At 49.6% G+C, this 21,732-nt stretch overlaps 1 protein-coding gene across 9 annotated transcripts in view; it reads left to right on the forward strand.

The window, feature by feature from the left end:
- The window catches only part of ODF2 (outer dense fiber of sperm tails 2), a 47,133-nt gene that overhangs the window by 20,465 nt on the left and 4,936 nt on the right, over window positions 1-21,732 (forward strand). For 7 of the 9 annotated variants that reach the window (XM_003264203.3, XM_030817937.1, XM_003264208.3 and 4 more), the window contains 10 exons: window positions 7,356-7,427; window positions 8,595-8,666; window positions 10,026-10,142; window positions 10,789-10,974; window positions 11,453-11,562; window positions 13,641-13,776; window positions 17,845-17,955; window positions 18,120-18,224; window positions 19,904-20,062; window positions 21,443-21,543. In XM_003264203.3, the coding sequence (XP_003264251.2) occupies window positions 7,356-7,427; window positions 8,595-8,666; window positions 10,026-10,142; window positions 10,789-10,974; window positions 11,453-11,562; window positions 13,641-13,776; window positions 17,845-17,955; window positions 18,120-18,224; window positions 19,904-20,062; window positions 21,443-21,543 (1,169 nt within the window). Of the gene's footprint in view, window positions 1-7,355; window positions 7,428-8,594; window positions 8,667-10,025; window positions 10,143-10,788; window positions 10,975-11,452; window positions 11,563-13,640; window positions 13,777-17,844; window positions 17,956-18,119; window positions 18,225-19,903; window positions 20,231-21,442; window positions 21,544-21,732 lie in introns of those variants that run through there. The other 2 variants (XR_004031442.1, XM_030817943.1) reach the window with 2 other exon arrangements.

The raw sequence follows: 21,732 nt of genomic DNA on the forward strand, positions 1-21,732 counted from the left end.
GTGCAGTGGCACGATCTCGGCTCACTGCAACTTCTGCCTCCTGAGTTCAAGCGATTCTCCTGCCTCAGCCTCCTGAGTAGCTGGGATTACAGGTGCGTGCCACCATGCCTAGCTAATTTTTGTATTTTTAGTAGAGACGAGGTTTCACTGTGTTGTCCAGGCTGGTCTCGAACTCCTGAGCTCAGGCAATCTGCCCACCTTGGCCTCCCAAAGTGCTGGGATTATAGGCATGAGCCCCTGCGCCTGGCCTTATCTTTAAAAATTAATATATTGGCCAGGTGCAGTGGCTTATGCCTGTAATCCCAGCACTTTGAGAGGCCAAGGCAGGTGGAACACTTGAGGTCAGGAGTTCGAGACCAGCTTGGCCAACATGGTGACACCCCGTCTGTACTAAAAATACAAAAATGTGATGGGTACCCATAATACCAACTACTGAGGAGGCTGAGGCAGGAGAATTGCTTGAACCCAGGAGGGGGAAGTTGCAGTGAGCCTAGATTGCACCACTATACTCCAGGCTGGGTGACAGAGCGAGACTCTGTCTCAAAAAAAAAAAAACCCATTAATATATAAAATAAGGCCGAGTGTGGTGGATCATGCCTGTAATTCCCACACTCTGGGAGGCCAAGGTGGGAGAATTGCTTGAGGCCAGGAGTTTGAGACCAGCCTGGGCAACACAGTGAGACCTCATCTGTACAAAACATTTTAAATTTAGCCAGGTGTGGTGGCACACACCTATAGTCCTAGCTACTCGGGAGGCTGAGGTGGGAGGATTGCTTGAACCCTGGAGGTCAAGGCTACAGTGAGCTGAGATTGTGTCACTTACTCAGGCTGAGTGACAGAGTGAGACTGTCCCCCCAAAAAGTTTTATATCTATATCTATATATAGATATAGATATAAAACAAGTAATGTAAAGGGGTATACTCACTGCCCAGCTTTTTTTTTTTTTTTTTTTTTTTTTGAGACGGAGTCTCGCTCTTTTGCCCAGGCTGGAGTGCAGTGGCACAATCTTGGCTGGCTGCAACTTTCCCGTCACGGGTTCAAGAGATTCTCCTGCCTCAGCCTCCCGAGCAGCTGGGATTACAGGTGTCACACCCAGCTAATTTTTGTATTTTTAGTAGAGATGGGGTTTCACCATGTTGTCCAGCCTGGTCTCAAACTCCTGACCTCAGGTGATCCACCCGCCTCAGCCTCCCAAAGTGCTGGGATTACAGGCGTGAGCCATCACACCCAGCCACTCACTGGCCAGCTTTTAAAATAAGTGTCTACATAGTTGAATCCCTTTTGTGTGTCATTTGTCAATAACCTTGTCTCCCTCCTCTCAGAGGGAAGCTTTATTAATTTTTTTGTTTGTTTTGATACAGAGTCTCGCTCTGTCACCCAGGCTGAAGTGGCACAATCTCAGCTCACTGCAACCTCTGCCTCCTGGGTTCCTGCCTCAACTTCCTGAGTAGCTGGGATTACAGGCGTGTTTGCATCACGACACCTGGCTAATTTTTTGTATTTTTAGTAAAGATAGGGTTTTGCTATGTTGGCCAGGCTGGTCTCGAACTCCTGACCTCAAGTGATCTGTCTGCCTCGGCTTCTGAAATTGGTGCACTCCAGCCTGGATGACAGAACCAGATACTATCTCAAAAAGGAAAGAAAGCCGGGGCCGGGCGTGGTGGCTCAAGCCTGTAATCCCAGCACTTTGGGAGGCCGAGGCGGGCGGATCACGAGGTCAGGAGATCGAGACCACAGTGAAACCCCGTCTCTACTAAAAATACAAAAAAATTAGCTGGGCACGGTGGCGGGCGCCTGTAATCCCAGCAACTCAGGAGGCTGAGGCAGGAGAATGGCGTGAACCCGGGAGGCAGAGCTTGCAGTGAGCCGAGATTGCGCCACTGCACTCCAGCCTGGGCAACAGAGTGAGACTGTGTCTCAAAAAAAAAAAAAGAAAGAAAGAAAGAAAGCCGGGCATGGTGGCTCACACCTGTGATCTTAGCACTTTGGGAGGCTGAGGTGGGCAGATTGCCTGAGCTCAGGAGTTTGAGACCAGCCTGGGCAACACGGTGAAATCCCATCTCTACTAAAATACAAAAAATTAGCTGGCATGGTGGTACACTCCTGTAGTCCCAGCTAGTCGGGAGGCTGAGGCAGGAGAATCGCTTGAACCCGGGAGGCAGAGGTTGCAGTGAGCCAAGATCACGCCACTGCACTCCAGCCTGGGTGACAGAGTGAGACTCCATCTCAAAAAGGAAAAAACAAAGCCTCTTGCTCTAGCCAGTTTTCTCCTTTTTTGGTTTCTTAGCTTCTGTCATCCTGGAGTCCCATCTTCAATTGGAGATGAAGGGTCAGCTAATTTGAATTCCCACCCAAAAGTGGTGTTTCGTGCTTAGTCCAGGCTCAGCTCCTTGGTGCCCATCTGTGCTCAGTGCTGCCTCACCATCTCGGTGCTTCCTGGGTAGTGCTCAGTGTGGTGGGGAACTGCTCTGGCTCTGGAGTCCGAGTCGGCTCCAGGGCCCAGTGCTGCCCCTTCCAGCTGTGTGGCCTCACTTGCCTTCACTTCTCCCAGCCTTGGTCTCCTCCTCTGTAAGATGGGGGTGGTGATAGTGCATGGCTCTTAGAGTAGGGGGCTTTGTGAGTTCATGCACATAGGATGGCAGAAGAGTTGGGCAGTGGTTTCAGTGCCCCAGGGGAGGCCTGGAGGGCAGTGAGAACAGCCTCAGGTTCTGCATCCGTGGCCAAGCCTTTTGTCCCATGTTCTTTGCCTCTTGTTGCCAGAGAAACGATAATACTATCTTTTATCAGTTCCTAGGTCCCCAGGAAACTTTGGGAACCAGAAAGCCCTTTTCTCTGGGCTTATGAAGGGGATCTGTGGGTCTGAGAGGGAAACAGGGTGAACAAGATGTCCCTCCCTCAAGGGATACTTTGTTCAGGTGCCAAGGAAAAATAGGGACAGTCATAAAGACATACCCCAGTGAGAAAATGGGCCAGGGTGGGAGCAGGAAGTTCAGGCAAGAGGAAACCCAAATGGCTCATATGAGAGGATGCTAATCCTCACTGGTAATTAGAGAAGTGCAAATGAAACCAGCAGGAGTGCTGTTGGCAGATACTGGCAACAGAGGCAGAGGTTGGCTGCTGCCTGGTGCTGATAAGTGCAGGGAAGTGAGTCCTCCCACGTCCTGCTTGTAGCCCGGTGAATTGGTGCAGGCATTTTGCAGGGCATTTCAGCCACAAATCTCAGACCTTCCGACCTGGCCATTCCTCTTCTTGGTATCATCCCTAGAGAGGCACTTTGTATATGCCCAGCAACATCTATTGCTGCAGTGTTTGTAGTTGCAAAACATGGGAACAGCCTCATTGTCCAGAGGTTGTGGGGAGAGGTTAAAAATGGCAATGGCATATTAGAGACACGGAGAGGTTCCAAATGCCATGGCATATTAGAGACAGAAAGCAGATCAGTGGTTGCTAGGGGCAGGAATGGGAGGGAATGGGAATGGCTGCTTAATGGTACAGGGTTTCTTTTTTGGGTGATGAAAATGTTGTGGAGCTAGATAATGGTGATGGTTGTACAGTATTCTGAATGTACTAAATGCCCCTGAATTTTACGCTTAAAAATGGTTAGCCAGGTGTGGTGGCACACACCTGTGGTCCCAGCTACTGAGGAGGCTGAGGTGGGAGGATCACTTGAGTCCAGGATTTCAAGGTTGCAGTGAGCTATGATCCATGATCACAACATGCACTCCAGCTTGGGTGACAGAGCTACACTGCGTCTCTAAAAGAATTAAAAAGGTTAACCCTTCCCTCCTTCCTTCCTTCCTTCCTTCCTTCCTTCCTTCCTTCTTTTCTTTCTTTTCTTTCCTTTCCTTTCTTTCCTTTCTTTCCTTTCTTTCCTTTCTTTCCTTTCTTTCCTTTCCTTTCCTTTCCTTTCCTTTCCTTTCCTTTCCTTTTCTTTTCTTTTCTTTCTTTTCTTTCTTTCTCTTTCTTTTCTTTCTTTCCTTTCGTTCCCTCTGTTGCCCGGGCTGGAGTATACTCGGCACGCTGCAGATTCCCTGCCTCCGGCTCCCGTGATTCTCCTGCCTCGGCCTGCGGGCTGCCTGGGATTGCGGGCGCGCGCCACCACCCCTGCCTGCTTTTTGTCCTTTGGCTGGAGGCGCGGTTTCGCCATGTCCGCCAGGCTGGTCTCCAGCTCCTGACCTCGAGTGGTCTGCCTGCCTCGGCTTCCCGAGGTGCTGGGACTGCAGACGGAGTCTCGCTCACTTGGTGCTCGGTGTTGCCCGGGCTGGAGTGCGGCGGCGTGGTCTTGGCTCGCTGCAGCCTCCGCCTCCCAGCCGCCTGCCTTGGCCTCCCAGGGTGCTGGGATTGCAGCCTCTGCCCGGCCGCCGCCCCGTCTGGGAGGTGCGCAGCGTCTCTGCCTGGCCGCCCATTGTCTGGGATGTGAGGAGCGCCTCTGCCCGGCCGCCCCGTCTGGGAGGTGAGGAGCGCCTCTGCCCAGCCGCCACCCCGTCTAGGAAGTGAGGAGCGTCTCTGCCCGGCCGCCCATCGTCTGGGATGTGAGGAGCGCCTCTGCCCGGCCGCCCCGTCTGGGAAGTGAGGAGCTACTCTGCCCGCCGCCCATCATCTGGGAAGAAGTGAGGAGCGCCTCTGCCCGGCCGCCCCATCTGGGAAGTGAGGAGTGCCTCTGCCCGGCCGCCCCATCTGGGAAGTGAGGAGTGCCTCTGCCCGGCTGCCCCGTCTGGGAAGAAGTGAGGAGTGCCTCTGCCCGGCCGCCCCATCTGGGAAGTGAGGAGTGCCTCTGCCCGGCCGCCCCATCTGGGAAGTGAGGAGTGCCTCTGCCCGGCTGCCCCGTCTGGGAAGAAGTGAGGAGTGCCTCTGCCCGGCCGCCCCATCTGGGAAGTGAGGAGTGCCTCTGCCCGGCCGCCCCATCTGGGAAGTGAGGAGCGCCTCTGCCCGGCCGCCCTGTCTGGGAAGAAGTGAGGAGCGCCTCTGCCCGGCTTCCATCGTCTGGTAAGTGAGGAGCGTCTCTGCCCGGCCGCCCCGTCTGGGAAGTGAGGAGCGCCTCTTCCCGGCCGCCCATCGTCTGGGAAGTGAGGAGCACCTCTGCCCGGCCGCCCCATCTGGGAAGTGAGGAGCGCCTCTGCCTGGCCGCCCCGTCTGGGAAGAAATGAGGAGCGTCTCTGCCCGGCCACCCCATCTGAGAAGTGAGGAGCGCCTCCGCCTGGCCGCCCTGTCTGGGAAGTGAGGAGCGCCTCTGCCCGGCCGCCCATCGTCTGGGATGTGAGGAGCGCCTCTTCCCGGCCTCCCCGTCTGTGGGAAGTGAGGAGCGCCTCTGCCCGGCCGCCCCGTCTGGGAAGTGAGGAGCGCCTCTGCCCGGCCGCCCCGTCTGGGAAGTGAGGAGCGCCTATGCCCGGCCGCCCCGTCTGGGAGGTCTACCACGGAGGCCAGACACAATGTCGGGGCTGGACGTGGTGGCTCACGCCTGTAGTCCCAGCACTCTGGGAGGCCGAGGCGGGTTGATCACTTGAGGCTAGGAGTTCGAGACCAGCCTGGCCAACATGGCGAAACATATGAAAAATACAACAGACAAACCAACCAACCAACCCAGCAACAACAAAACAGGTCTACCCTGGAGTCATACTCTAATTTTTTCTATTTTCCTCCCTTTCTGATCCTTTATCCCACTTGCTTTTTCTTCCTCTTCCTTCTGCTTCTTCTTTGTCAAATAGAGGATTGAGTTATTATCGTTGATCCATACAAAGTCCCTCTCTCATTTATTTTCTTTAATTCCCACCCCCCATTTCTATTCCCCGTCTTCCCATGTGCAACCTTCCTAATATGTTTGATATGCATCTTTTTGTTTGTATGTATTTTTAGAAAATGTTTATTGTTTTGTGTGCAAAAAAAAATTAATAAGAAAAAGACAAAAAAAGAAATAAAAAGGTTAAAATGACAAGTTTTATGTTACATATATTTTACCACAATTTTTAAAAGTTAATAATGGAATATACCAAAGCCATTTAATTGTACACTTTATTTTTTCGTCTAGCTTTATTGAGGTATATTTGACAAACAGAAGTAGTATACATTTTAAGATTTTCATCGTGATGATTTGATACCCATGTACATTGTAAAGTGACCACCTCAATCAAGCTGATTAACACATCCATCACATCACATGGTTACCTTTTTTTGTGTGTGGTGACAACACTTAAGATCTCCTAGCAGATTTCAAGTATATAATACATCATTAATTATAGTCACCATGCTGTACACTTTAAATGGTGTTCAAATTTATATCTCAATAAAGCTGTTTTTAAAAATCAAGTAACGGCTGGGCATGGTGGCTCGTGCCTGTAATCCCAGCACTTTGGGAGGCCAAGGCGGGCGGATCACCTGAGGTCAGGAGTTTGAGACCAGCCTGGCCAACATGGTGAAACCCCGTCTCTGCTAAAAATACAAAAATTAGCCAGGCGTGGTGGCAGTTATCTGTAATCCCAGCTACTCGGGAGGCTGAGGCAGGAGAATCGCCTGTACCCGGGAGGCGGAGGTTGCAGTGAGCCGAGATCGTGCCATCGCACTCCATCCTGGGGGACAAGAGTGAGACTTCCTCTCTAAAAAATAAAAAAATTAAAAAAAATTAACACATAAATACAATATGATATTATTTTCCTAAAGTTACACATGAATCCCTTCCCCCTTCCCCCACAGACAAACAGTATTTCTCTTGATGCAGCAAAATACTGTTTCATTACAGAGAAACAGTATTTCAATACAGTATTGAATTCTGTACAGTATTTTCAATACAGAGAAATACAGTATTTCTCTGTAGATGCAGAGAAAAAGGATGGGAAGGATACTCCTCAAACTAATAGCAGTAGGGTAGGGTTTGGAGGTGGGTACAGGAGGAACTGTAGCTTTATTAGCATTCACTATTTCATAGTGAGAATATATTCACATTACTTTTCAAATTAGAACTACAGTTTTTTGGGCCAGGTGTGGTGGCTCACACCTGTAATCCCGGCACTTGGGGAGGCCAAAGCAGGCAGATTGTTTGAACCCAGGAGTTCAAGACGAGCCTGGGCAAACAGGGAGACCCTCCAACTCTACAAATAATAATAATGTTTAAAAAGCCGGGCATGGTAGTGCATGCTTGTGGATCCAGCTACTTGGGAGGCTGAGATGGGAGGATGGCTTGAGCCCCGAAGGACCAGGCTGCAGTGAGCCATGATTGCACCACTGCACTCCAGCCTGGGCAACAGAGTAAGACTCCTAAAAAAAAAAATACAATTTTTGGAAAAGGTAAAGAATCAATAAAATGTAGACATCTGGGTTTATTGCTTAATGACTTGACCTTTTCTTTTGCCTTTGTTTGAAGGATTCTGAAAGACTAATGGAGCAACAAGGAGCACTGCTGAAACGGCTGGCGGAGGCCGACTCAGAGAAAGCGGTAACTAAGGCTGCCCCTATCTACTCTAGTGGGTACAGGTGGCAAGAGCGTCGTTCCACTACAAAGTGTAGAGGTGCTTGGATCAAGGCAGGAGGGCTGGAGCATTTCGCTGGGTCTTAGTTTCATGATCTGTAAAATGGGCTGATGTCCTTCTGTCATGCTGGTTCTGATAGGCTTGTCTAGTTAGTTACTTGAGACCTTGAGCCACAAAGCTGGACACCAACATAGGGAGGGTAATAATGATGTTGAATTTGTAAATCATCCGTGTCTGTTAAAGCTGGATTTCCATCAAATTTGTATTATGGATTCAAAGCCATCAAAAAGCACATACCTTTGGACTCAGTAATCCTAATTCTAGGAATCTCTCCCAAAGCAGCATATTCCAAAGTCTGTTCATGGAACCCTAAGTTCCTCAAGATGTTAATGAGTGGAAGAAACCGAAGGGGAGGTTCCATAGCCAGTAAAATTTGGGAAACCATAGGCTGGCCTGAACATGAAGTTCAACAGCTTCTTCCAAGACTTTTTTGAAGTGTCTACTCTATTAATGCTTTTGTAAGTCTCCAAGAGAGGGGAGGGAAACGGAGGCCCAGTTTCCCAAGTTGTGGCCTGTGGCCTCTGATGCTTAGTCGAGGAAAGAGTGGAGATGCAGCAAGCTTGGCGATAATGCCTAAACCTGCATTCCCAGCTCAAGAACTCTTGTTAAGTTATGATATACCTCAGTAACTTGAAACGTCAAGCAGCTCTTTCAAAAGATACAGAAGATTTAATCACATTGTGGTAAACATGAGATTTTAGGCCATGGAACAAAGTAGGCATATTACTTTTTTTTTTAACAGGGTGCTGAGCATATGAGTGTTAATGTGCATCAACAGTGGTTATCTCTGCATGGGGGGTTACAGGGTTTCTTTGGAGGACTTTTTTGGTGTGTTCTCAATGTTTTCTACAATTAACATTGCTGTTCTTAAATTGCAAAATAAATACATGTTCATTGTTTAAAAAAAATGTTTTAATACATATGTTAGGTGCTTCCTACCAGGATCTCTGACATGGGCCAATGTATGTAGGACCTTGGGCCCCAGTGGCCAGGCACTCACAAGTCTCTCTCCTCCCTGGGCCGGGCTTCTTTGCCCTTCCCAGGGGCACCTAACAGCCTGTATTCTCTCCCAGCGCCTGCTGTTACTGCTGCAAGACAAGGACAAGGAGGTGGAAGAGCTCCTTCAGGAAATACAATGTGAGAAGGTATTGTCCCCAGCAGTTGTGCTTTTTTTTTTTTTTTTTTTTTTTAGATGGAGTCTCGCTCTGTCGCCAGGCTGGAGTGCACTGGTGCGATCTCAGCTCACTGCAACCTCTGCCTCCCGGGTTCGAGCGATTCTCCTGCCTCAGCCTCCCGAGTAGCTAGGACTACAGGTGCACGCCACCACGCCCAGCTTACTTTTGCTTTTTTAGTAGAGACGGGGTTTCACCGTGTTGGCCAGGATGGTCTTGATCTCTTAACCTCATGATCTGCCTGCCTCGGCCTCCCAAAGTGCTGGGATTACAGGCATGAGCCACTGTGCCCAGCCATGGTTGTGCATTTTTATGAGCCAGTAGAATATAATGGATATGCAGAGAGCTGGGTTCAAATCCTGCCTTTGGGCCGGGTGCAGTAGCTCATGTCTGGCACTTTTTCCAGACCAGCCTAGGCCACTCCCTAGCACTTTGGGAGGCCAATGCAGGAGGATTGATTGAGGCCAGGAGTTTGAGACTGTCCTGGGCAACACAGGGAGACCCCATCTCTACAAAATAAAAATAAAAACTGAAAAATCAGCCAGGTGTGGCGGCATGAACCAGTAGTTCCAGCTACTCTGGATGCTGAGATGGGAGGATCACTTGAGCCTGGGAGACTGAGGCTGCAATGAGTCATGGTCACGCCACTGCACTCCAGCCTTGGCAACAGAGTGATACCCAGTCTCAAAAAAAAAAAAAAATTGGCCGTTCGCGGTGGCTCATGCTTGTAATCCCAGCACTTGGGAGGCCAAGGTGGGCAGACCACGAGGTCAGGAGATCGAGACCACGATGAAACCCCATCTCTACTAAAAATACAAAAAATTAGGCGGATGTGGTGGCGGGCGCCTGTAGTCCCAGCTACTCAGAGAGGCTGAGGCAGGAGAATGGTGTGAACCCGGGAGGCGGAGCTTGCAGTGAGCCGAGATTGCGCCACTGCACTCCAGCCTGGGCGACAGAGCGAGACTCCGTCTCAAAAAAAAAAAAAAAAATTATTGACCACGCACGGTGGCTCACGCCTGTAATCCCAGCACTTTGGGAGGCCGAGGCAGGTGGATCACTTGAGGTCAGGAGATCGAGACCAGTCTGGCCAACATGGTGAATCCCTGTCTCTACTAAAAATACAAAAAACTAGCCAGTTTGATGGCACATGCCTGTAACCCCACCTACTCAGGAGGCTGAGGTGGGAGAATCGCTGGAGCCCAAGAGGTGGAGGTTTGCAGTGAGCCGAGATTATGCTACTGCACTCCAGCCTGGGAAACAGAGCAAGACTCCATATGAAAAAAAAAAACAAAAAATAATTGTGCCTCCATCACTTTTTCTGTCTCTCCACAGGCTCAAGCAAAGACAGCCTCTGAGCTTTCTAAATCCATGGAGTCCATGCGTGGGCATTTGCAGGCACAGCTTCGGTCCAAAGAGGCTGAGAACAGTCGCCTGTGCATGCAGATCAAGGTACCTATTGGCCCTACAAGTGGAGAAAGAGGAGGCAAGGGCCTTCCAATTTGATGGTAGTGGCCTGGCCCAGATATCACACTCAGGAAGTGTGCCTCCAAAGGTTTCTGAGGCAGCTGATGACAAAATACTCAGGCCTCAGAGACATTCAAGGACAGTGGCAAGAGCAATGGGCAGAGACCCAGGAGGTGTTGGGCATCCTTCCCAACAGTGACGAGGTTGCGTGCCACGCCTCCAGGCCTATCACTTAATCCCCTAGGCCCTCAGTTCTCCTAATTACCCAAGGGAAAGGGATGGTGTCTTTGTAGCCCAGGGGTCCTCTGAGGTCATATGTCTGCTGAGTGACCAAGGAACTATCTCTGACCACAAGGCTGGGAGTTCAGGGAAGGATTCCAGAGCAGTTCTGACCTAATATCAAGACCCCATGGGCTGAGAGATCCAGGGAGGTGTCGTGGGGAGCTGGGAGGGACTGTGTCTCTGGTCTGAGTTAGGGGAGCCTCTCACACAGCTGAGCACTTTTTTCTGTCTTCCTCGTTTCCTCTTTGCTCTTGCCTTTTCCTCCCTTTCTCCTTCACCCTCTGCTTTGCCTTCCCACAACCTCCTTGTCTCTCTTCTCCCTCTCTGTCTCACCCCTTCCCCCTTCCAGAATCTGGAGCGCAGCGGGAATCAGCACAAGGCAGAAGTGGAGGCCATCATGGAGCAGCTGAAGGAGTTGAAGCAGAAGGGAGACCGAGACAAAGAGAGCTTGAAGAAGGCCATCAGAGCCCAGAAGGAGCGAGCCGAGAAGAGCGAGGAGTACGCTGAGCAGCTGCATGTGCAACTCGCCGACAAGGTCGCAGGCCTGGGGTGCCCAGCTCCTCACCTGCCCTGAGGAGGGCTGGGTGATGGCAGATGGGTGGTCGGCCAGATGGGTAGCCGGGAGGGGTAGGTGGATGAGGGATGGTAGTGGTCGAAAGGATAGATGGCTGGGGAGGAGGGAGAGGGAGTTAAGGGGATCAAATGGGTAAAAGCTGGATGGGTGGGCGGCTGGAGATGATTGCAGGCTTTGTAGGAGAGTTCAGCCACATCAACTTTGTGGGTGAGAATGATGGTTAAGGAAGGATTTACAAACAGGATGCATTTGATTGCTAGAAATCTGGGAGCACTAGCTGGGCTCCCACTGTCACTCCCAGCACCCTCTAGAAAGGTGAATTCCAGAGTGAGGTTTAGGTTACCAGGGTGAGAAACCACCTAGGATGAGCCCGCTCCCAGCTCCTGGCAGCCTCAGCACTGACACTAGGCTGACAGGCCCTGTTGTCCCATGTTCCCAGGATCTTTATGTCGCTGAAGCTTTATCCACTCTGGAGTCCTGGAGGAGCCGCTACAACCAAGTTGTAAAAGACAAGGGAGACCTCGAGCTGGAAATTATTGTCCTGAATGAGTATGTCTTAGAGTAGGAGAGGGAACGTGGGGCTGTTGAGGGACTTGCATGTGCAGGTGGGAGGAGCCTGGTGGCTCAGGGAAGGCCACGTGACTGCTGTTTGTACTCTCCGGGTTGGAGGCTGCACTGGGATGCGATGTGGGCAGCCCTGAGCTGGGCTTTCTGGTTGGAGCTGGGGTGCAAGCTCTGGCCCTAGTCCTCGGGTCCTACCCTACTGTCAGGCAGTGGATAGGGGCCGGGTCTCTCTGGTCACAGAGGTGTGGGTCTGACTTCAGCACCTGGGCCTGAGCCTGTCCCCAGTCTACACAGCATTTGAAATGGGCACCCTGGTGTCCTCATTCCTATTCTTGGGGAATGGGGCAGATGGTGACCCAAGTGTCTTCTCTCTGTTGTCTGCCCAGGGACAGCAGCTGTTTGCCAGTGCCTGCCAGTCAGTAGGTCAGTGGTATGGCATGGGAGTAGGGGGCAAAAGTGGCCCCAAGTTGCAAGTGACCGAGCTGACACCTTTCTTGCCACTGGTGAACTGTGAGCAGTGACCATTCCGTCATTCTCATTTGTTCCTTCATTTATTGGAAAAACATGTATTGAGCATCTACCATATACCAAGCTGCTGTGTGCTGGCCATCAGGGTTACAGCAGTAAGAAAACAAATGCATTCCCTGCCCTCTACTCTGTAGAGGAGATAGGGCTACAAGAGGCATGGACTCCCTGGACTAAGGATAGGTCATGGGGAAGCTCATTTAATCTCCCAGGTCAGGAAAGTCTCTTACTATATTCAACTCAACTTAGCAAACATGTTCTGAGAACCCGCTATGTGCCAGGCTCTATGCCAGCTGCTGTCCTTAGGGAGTTCTCTGTCTAGTGGGAGAACATAGATACCTAAGACAGAAGCATACATGGTACAGGGGAGGGGTCAGGGACAAGATGTCTTGAAGTCTGAACTGGGTTTTTAAGTGTGAGTAGGAGTTTGCCAGGTAAACTGGAGTTGCCGGCAAACTGATGTGTTTGCTTGGGCCTAGTCAGTGTTCAGTGGTGTACTGTAATTGGTCAATACTGAGAGCACATATTGTGCAAAGGTTTTTTGATGGGTCTGTGGTCAAGATAGAGAAGTAAGCACCTGTGAGCCCCAGGGCTCCTCTTGAGGCCACAGTCTCTGCTCTTTGACTGATGATAGCCTTGCTGAGTGACTTAGGGAGCAGCAGGGAGCAGAAGGGACTGGGGGTGGGGCAGGCAGCTGGCTCCTAAATTGGCATCTTTCTCTCTATTTGTGCCTTTTTCCCACACCACACTCATTGCCGTTCCTGCCTGTGCTAGGTGGGTGTTCATCTGTGAATGAGCCAGTCATGGCACCAGCCCCCTGCTGGGGGCACAAAAGCCCACGGTGCTCAGGGCCCTGCTGGAGTGGAATGCCTGGGTGATAATCCCTGACCACCACCAGCCTGGGAGTCTAGGAAGGGATTCCAGAAGAGTCTGTCCTAACACCAAGACCTGATAGGAAGCGAGATTCAGGGAGGTGTTGTAGAGAGTTGGGAATCATGTCCCTGGTCCTTGCCTTCAAAGAGTGTCTTGGCCTTATGAGAGGATCAAGATGGGTACACATCCCTCTCTCACTCTCTATTTTTTTTTTTTTTTTTAATGGAGACAAGGTCTTGCTCTTTCACCTAGGCTACAGTGCAGTGGCACCAGCATAGCTCACTGCAACCTTCAACTGCTGGGCTCAAGCAGTCCTCCCACCTTGGCCTCCCAAAGCACTGGGATTACAGGTGTGAGCCACCACACCCAGCCACACTTCTCTTAATAAGTCATTGCTTATTGTTGAATTGTGGATGGTATCTTGGAGGGGGAGGTATGGGAGACACATCTTAACGGACGTCGTTCGGAGGTAGGACAGGCATGGGAGTGCCACAGCAGCAATGCCGAGGCAGGGCAGCAGAGTTGCTTCTCAGTGCGGAGACTGGGGAGCAGGCAGGCAGTATGTCGAGTGATGAGAACACTTGGTCCCACCACACAATGACCTGGGTTCTTTAGAACCTGTGTAATTGATTCTCTCTGTCTGCTTTCACTTTGTGATCTTCCAGCCGGGTAACAGATCTCGTAAACCAACAACAAACCTTGGAGGAGAAGATGCGGGAAGACCGGGATAGCCTGGTGGAGAAACTACACCGTCAGACTGCTGAGTATTCCGCATTCAAGCTGGAGAATGAGAGGCTGAAGGTTCGCAGTGAGAGCTGGGGACCAGTCAGCTGGGTGGGGCCCAGCGAGCTGATGACGGGTCTTGTCTTAAGTGGGTCTGGGGGCATCTTGACTAAGAGGGAGTCAGAAAAGCCTGGATTTGACCAGGCATGGTGGCTTAGGCCTGTAATCCTAGCACTTTGGGAGGCCAAGGCAGGTGGATCACTTGAGCATAGGAGTTCAAGACCATCCTGGGCAACATGGCGAAATACCGTCTCTACAAAACGTACAAAAAGTAGCCAGGTGTGGAGGCATGCGCTTGTAGTCCCAGCTACTCAGGAGGCTGAGTTGGGAGAATCGCTTGAGCCTGGGAGGTTGAGGCTGCGGTGATTGCACCACTGCACTCTATCCTGGAAAACAGAGAGACTCTGTGTCAAAAAAAAAAAAAAAAAAAAAAAGCCTGGATTCAAGTCCTTTCTCTGCTGCTTCCTGGCTGTAGGACCTGAGTGAAAAACATTCCATGCCTCTTCCTTAGGTAGAGGAAATGAGGTCCTTGTGAGAATGTGGTAACGCATGTGATATGCCTAACATGGTGCACTCAGCCTGCGCACATGAGATAGAACTCACTTTAAGGTTAACATGGGCTCTCCTGGGGGCCTGCTGGGCCCCTTCATGGGCATTAATTCTCACTTAAACTGTCCAACCTGCCAGTAACGTGATGATTATCTCCATTTGAAATGAGAAAAAGGGGCCGGGCGCGGTGGCTTACATCTGTAATCCCAGCACTTTGGGAGGCCGAGGCAGGCAGATCACCTGAGGTCAGGAGTTCAGGACCAGCCTGGCCAACATAGCAAAACCCCGTCTCTACTAAAAATACAAAAAAAATTACCTGGGCATGGTGGCGTGTGTCTGTAATCTCAGCTACTCGGGAGGCTGAGGCAGGAGAATTGCTTGAGCCCGGGAAGCAGAGGTTGCAGTGAGCTGAGATCGCACCACTGCACTCCAGCCTGGGCAACAGAGCAAGACTCTGTCTCAAAAGAAAAGAAATGAGAATAAGGAAACTGAGGCTGAGAGAGAGGTCAAGTTTCTTGCCAATATTTTGCCCCAGGAAGTATCGGAGTTGAGATTGGAACCCGAGTCTGACTCTGGAGCCCTAGCTCTTAACTCACCATACCCGCTTCCACCTGCCAGGGGTGAGAGGCACCTGAGCAGAGGTTGACATTTCAGAGACAGGTTTTATCTTGCTTTTTTGTTGATCTGGGCAATAACATCTAGCTTTATTTTTTCACTGATTTTGTTTTTTCTTGTTAAGATTGATTTTAAGGGAGAATAACATAGGGAAAAATACACAGATCCTAGAATTTTCATAAAGTGAATATACTCTGTCCATCAGTCATTCTGACTGAACCTTGCCTGTACCCTAGTGACCTTTCTTGTTACTAATAGCCCTGTAAAGGTAACTGCTAGCCCATCTCCTGTCACCACAAATTAGTTGCCTGCTTTTAACTTTAGAGATTTGAATAGTTTGAATATCCTTGGGCCTGGCTTCTACTCCACAAGTTTGTTGAGTCAGCCCCATTGTTTGTAGCAGTTTATTCATCCTCAGCGCTCTAGGGTATGCCGTTATATGAACACACCACAGTATATTTGTCCATTCTACTGTCAGTGGACATTTGGGTGTCCCTAGTGTTGCTGTGAACATCTTTGTATGTCTTTAGGTGTACATATTTGGTGCGTCTTTATTGTTTATATACCTTGAAGTAGAATTGCCAGGTCATCACTGGGGTGTGCATAAGTCTATATTTGGTAGATGTCACTGAATAGTAAAGTGTGTCACTGAGTAGTAGTTACTGGTAGATGTTACTGAATCGTAAAGTAGTTGAACAAATCTCCACACCTGTCAGTGGTGAGTCAAAGGATAACAGTTGCTCCTTGCCTCCTTGGCAACGCTTGGTAGCTTGGTATTGTCTATTTTATGTTAGCTACTCTGGTGGGAGTGTAGTAGTATCTCATTTGTACAGTGCAATTGTCGGATAAATTAAAAGTAACATGCACGTCTTAACAGTTATTTAGGAGGCCAGCTATGGTGGCTCACACCTGTAATCTCAATGCAAGAGGACTGCTTGAGGCCAGGAGTTCTAGACCAGCCTGGGCAACCCCAGCAAGACCCCATCTCTACAAAAAAAGTTTTAAAAGCCAACAGTTATTTCGGGGATTAGTTATAGTATGGTGCATCTGTATAGCGTATTACAGTGTGGCCATTCAAAATGATGTTTGTAGAAGTATATTTTCCTAGTATAATTTTTTTTTTTTTTATTGAGACGGAGTCTTGCTCTGTTGCCCAGGCTGGAGTGAAGTGGCACGATCTCAGCTCACTGCAACCTCCACCTCCCAGGATAAAGTGATTCTCCTGCCTCAGCCTCCCAAGTAGCTGCTGGGATTACAGGTGTCCGCCACCATGCCCAGCTAATTTTTTGTATTTTTAGTAGAGACAGGGTTTCACCACATTGGCCAGGCTGGTCTTGAACTTCTGACCTCAGGTGATTCACCTGCCTTGGCCTCCCAAAGTGTTGGGATTACAGTTGTGAGCCACCACACCTGGCCTTTCCTAGTAGAATTATAAAAGTTAAATATGCTCATAGTAAAAATTCAAAACATTACAGAAATGTGATGTAGACGTGAAGATCTCTGCTAGCCATGAACATATATTTTTCTAGATTTTCCCCCAGTACTAACATATCAAGCACAGACACATCCACTCATCCATCTGTTATTCTGTCACTTTTCTGATTTAACTATATTTACGGACATCTGTTAAGGTCGGTTTTTTGAGCTTTATCTCTCCTTTAAGTGACTACTACTTATTTTTTTCATTTGATACACCATGATTTATGAACAGTATTTGGGTTATAGGAAGATGAGTATTTGGGTTATAGGAAGACATTTATTTATTTATTTATTTTTATTTATTTTTTTAAATTTCCCACCTGCATTATAAGTTGAGAGAACATTTATTGACTTGAGAGAAGTACACAGCATAATTTTTTTTTTTTTTTTTTTTTTTTTTTTTGAGACAGAGTCTCACTCTGTCGCCCAGGCTGGAGTGCAGTGGTGCAATCTCAGCTCGCTGCAACCTCCACCTCCCAGGTTCAAGCGATTCTTCTGCCTCAGCCTCCCAAGTAGCTGGGACTACAGGCACACGCCAGCACGTCCGGCTGATTTTTGTATTTTTAGTAGAGACGAGGTTTTACCATATTGGCCAGGCTGGTCTCAAACTCCTGACCTCGTGGTCCGCCCACCTTGGCCTCCCAAAGTGCTGGGATTACAGGTGTGAGCCACCACATCCGGCCCACAACATATGTTAATTTAAAAAGTGTGTTACGGCTGGATGTGGTGGCTCACGCCTATAATCCCAGCACTTTGGGAGGCCGAGGGGGGCGGGTCACTTGAGGTCAGGAGTTTGAGATCAGCCTGGCCATCATGGTAAAACCCCATCTCTACCAAAAATATAAAAAATTAGCTGGGCGTGGTGGTGTGTGCCTGTAATCCCAGCTACTCTGGAGGCTGAGGCAGGAGAATAGCTTGAACCTGGGAGGCGGAGGTTGCACTGAGCTGAGGTTGTGCCTTTGCACTCCAGCCTGGGCGACAGAGCGAGACTCCATCCCCCAAAAAATAAACAAATAAAAAGTATGTTACATACAACCTGGCAGATCCCATGGCAGGGAAAAAGTATGTTACATAGCAGTAAGTATAGTATAGTCTCATTCTTTTTGACAGAAACGAAAAAGTTACGCAGCTATAGATACATAGCCATATCCCAAGTCATTAAGCATTAGGATTAGTGTGTCTTGGTTTTATCCCCATTTTCTTTAATGATTATATATTGCTTTTGGATTAAGAAAAAACAGAAGTCATTTATTTGCATCTCTATTCACTTGAGGTGGTAACATTAGGAGTCTTACCTGCTTCTCCGTGCTTCTCTCAGGGAAAGTGCTTTGTGGGTTAGAGTAGGGGGTCTTTCCTTTGCTGGTTCTTTGGATAGAGTTGAGGGTAGGAGGTCCACCTGATGCAGAACCTTCCTGTGGGTTACCCATGAGCCATCCCTTGCAGGCCAGCTTTGCTCCAATGGAGGACAAACTCAACCAGGCACACCTCGAGGTCCAGCAGCTGAAGGCCTCAGTGAAGAACTATGAGGGGATGATTGACAATTATAAGAGTCAGGTAGGCCTCACTGGGGCCCTGGCCCTTCTGAACAGTGCCCACCCTGCCCCCATCAGACTGGGAGCTCCCTACCAGGCCACTCCCAGGAAGGGTTGGGTATGGAAGATGGTTTTCACCAAAACGTGGCTCTGCCTAAGATGAACCACAGTGTTGTTGGTCCCTAGGTGATGAAGACCAGATTGGAGGCTGATGAAGTAGCTGCCCAGCTAGAACGCTGTGACAAAGAGAACAAGATCCTTAAAGATGAGATGAACAAAGAGATTGAGGCGGTACTGCTTTCCTTCCTTGCTTTCTTCTCCTACCCAATTCCATATCTAACTCAATGTCTGTGAGTCTGTTCCCCTTGTTTGCCTTTGACCCTACCTGATTTGGGCAACAAAGGTGAGCTCATTTCTCATTGGTGGGCTCATCCACTCTACCCTGTGCCTCTCTTTCCTTTGTCTCTTTCTTGTCTCCTCTGTTCTCTCTCATGCTGCTGCTTTGTCTTTTCTCTTGGTTTTCTTCTACCTCCTTTTCAATTTTCTTAAAATAACAACAACAACAACAAAACTATCCTGGCCGGGCACAGTCTCTCACACCTGTAATCCCAGCACTTTGGGAGACTGAGGCAGGCAGGTCAACTGAGGTTGGGAGTTCGAGACCAGCCTGACCAACATGGTGAAACCCCCGTCTCTACTAAAAATACAAAATTAGCTGGGCCTGGTGGCGCATGCCTGTAGTCCCAGCTACTCGGGAGCTACCCGGGAGGTGGAGGTTGCGGTGAGTCGTCATCGCGCCACTACACTCCAGCCTGGGCAACAAGAGTAAAACTCTGTCTCAAAACAAAACAAAACAAAAAAACAAAAAACCTCATGCTTGGAACATCCAAGTAGACAGAAATCTACAGTTATGCCAGGTCTTTGGCATGCCTATTTCATTCTATATGGTGTCCTTATTTTGTACCAGCCAGAAAATATGTCTCCCATCCTCTTCCCAAAGAGCCTTATTCTTCTACAGATGGTTTGGCTGATTACAGCAGGGGGATTATCTTAATGGTTACCTTGGAGATGGGCTGAGTCCAGGCTCAGCCACTAATTTGTTTCATAACCTTGGGCAAGTCAAGCCCCTCTCTGGTCCTCAGTCTCCGTGTTAAGTACAAGGATGGACTTAAACCAGATATTTCTCACCTTTCCTTCTGACCTGTAGCATTGTGACTGCTTTCCTAGGGGCTTTAGAGTTAGACTTTTTAAATTTATTTTATTTTTTTTGAGACAGAGTCTTGCTGTGTCACCCAGCCTGGAGTGCAGTGGCCCAGGCTGGAGTGCAGTGGCATGATCTCAGCTCACTGCAACCTCCACCTCCCGGGTTCAAGTGATTCTCCTGCCTCAGCATCCCAAGTAGCTGGGACTGCAGGCGTGTGCCACCATTCCCAGCTAATTTTTGTATTTTTAGTAGAGACGGGGTTTCACCATGTTGGCCAGGGTGGTGTCGAACTCCTGACCTCAAATGATCTGCCCCCTCTTGGCTTTCCAGAGTGCTAAGATTACAGGTGTGAGCCACTGCGCCTGGCCTGGAGTTAGACTAGACTTTAATCCTGGTTTACCAGTTTTTAGCTGAATGATCTTGGGCAAATGACTTAGCTCTCTTGATCCTTACTATACTTATGGGGGGACAGCATCACCTGTTTTACAAGTTGTCTGAATTAAATGAGCAAGTGTGCAGAGAGCCCCTGGTACAATGCCTGGGTCTTGGTGTTTACTGTGTGGTTGCCATTGTTACCGAATAACTAAATGAATGGCAAGCCACCTGCTCAATGGCCAGCGGGGAGTGTAGGCCACACTTCTGCTGTGGATTTTGCAGGATCCTCCACTGGGGACTGTGTCAGCCCTGCCCTAACTCTAAAGGACTCTGCCTGGCTCCACTAGGAACCAGCCCTTTCCCAACTGTGGGTCTTTCCTTCCTGCTTCAGGCACGAAGGCAGTTCCAGTCTCAGCTGGCTGACCTGCAGCAGCTCCCTGACATCCTGAAGATCACGGAGGCAAAGCTGGCAGAGTGCCAAGACCAACTGCAGGGCTATGAGCGGAAGAACATCGACCTCACAGCCATCATATCAGACCTGCGCAGCCGGGTAAGGGACTGGCAGAAAGGGTCCCACGAACTGACCCGAGCAGGGGCCCGAATACCAAGATGAGCTGCACGCCCCCCAAGGAAGGACTACTTCCTTTTCCTTGGCTGCTGCTTTTTAAAAGGAGTGAGCTATCATCAGTGCTGTGAAATAAAAGTCTGGTGTGCCAAATGCCATGTGTTTGCACAAAGTGATTGTAGTTATAGGAGCCGTCACTTGCCTGGAGTCACTGGGCCCTCCTGCTGTTGCCCCCACCCAAGACTGCTGCCTCTGCCTGCCTCTGCCTGTGTGCTCTGCAGCTGTCCTTAGCTCCACACCCACAGCTGGGAGATGCCAGCAGACACCGAGCCGTAGAATTTCTTTTTTTCTTGCTTTAGCTGCTTCTCCTGACTCTTAACACATTCACTGCCTGAGATTCTGTCCTGAAAGAAGCAAGCAGTCCCTTTCTCCCAGAAGCAGTCTGTCTCTGGGTTACTGGAACCATGCCTACTGCCTACAGTGTCCAAGAAATTATATACCACTCATTTGCAGCGTGACCTTGGGCAAGGCCCCTTCCCCACTCTTGACGTGTGTACTTGTGATAATTAGAAAAGGGGCTACCATTTTTTGAGCACCTCTTCTGTGTTCCTGCATTCTCTCATTTAATTCCATCAGGAACTTTGTGAGGTGCATGTGTTATTTTCCCCATTTTACAGAAAGCAGCCCAAGGCACAGAGAGGAGAAGTAATTCCTTACCATCACAGAGCTAGTACTTAGTAAGCAGGGATTGGAACCCAGCCAGCTCTGTCTGGTTCCCAAGCCCATGTTCTCAGTACTGTAACCTTACATTGCCTGCCTTCTCTGTTGAACCTGAGCGTTCTCAGGGCCTTTGAGCCCTGATAGCTGAGGCTTCTGCATAAAACAGCCCTCTGGGTAAATTCTCAAACTTGCCAACTCGAAAGGATTGACAGATTTCCTGTTGTCTTGCCAGCACTTCTCCCCAGTTACGAGGAGGTTGAGATCAATAGTACCAGCAACATAACAGGTAAAGCTCTGTGGTTGCTTTGTATGGGCCAGTTAGCCCTGCCAGCTGTTTCTGCCTTCTGACGTCTGTCCTGGATCCTAGCTGGGCCTCTCTGAGTGGCCTCCCCTGATCGAGAAAGCATCTTCGTCATTCTTTAGCATCAAACCTGGTTTCTCCCAGTGTGGGGACAGCCTTTTGTCTTTGGAGTTGGGCCTAACCTGTCCCTGCTGTCCTTTCTCCTCTAGGTTGTGCGTTGAGACTTGGACGCCTGCTGAGGGCACTGTGCCCCTTTCCTGGGTGTGGACAACAGGTCACAGGGAAAGGGGAGGGCTCTAGCGGGAAATTCCTTTGTAAACCAGTCTGTGTTCCTGTCATTTTAGATCGAACACCAGGGGGACAAGCTGGAGATGGCGAGAGAGAAACATCAGGCTTCCCAGAAGGAAAATAAACAGCTGAGTCTGAAGGTGGATGAACTGGAGAGGTTAGAGGCACTTGGTCCCATCTCTGTCCTCTTCCTAGGACCTGAGACTTTCAGCCACTTAGCTATTTTTTGCTTAGTGTGCGGAAGTGTTTGAGGGACTCAAGGCCCTGGAAGGTACTAGGCAGACCTCAGAGGAAAAGCTGCTTCCATTTCAGTGGTAAGCATTGTGGGAGAGAGCAAGGGGGCCTC

Source organism: Nomascus leucogenys, chromosome 8, assembly GCF_006542625.1.
Source record: "Nomascus leucogenys isolate Asia chromosome 8, Asia_NLE_v1, whole genome shotgun sequence".
Classification (NCBI taxonomy): domain Eukaryota; kingdom Metazoa; phylum Chordata; class Mammalia; order Primates; family Hylobatidae; genus Nomascus; species Nomascus leucogenys.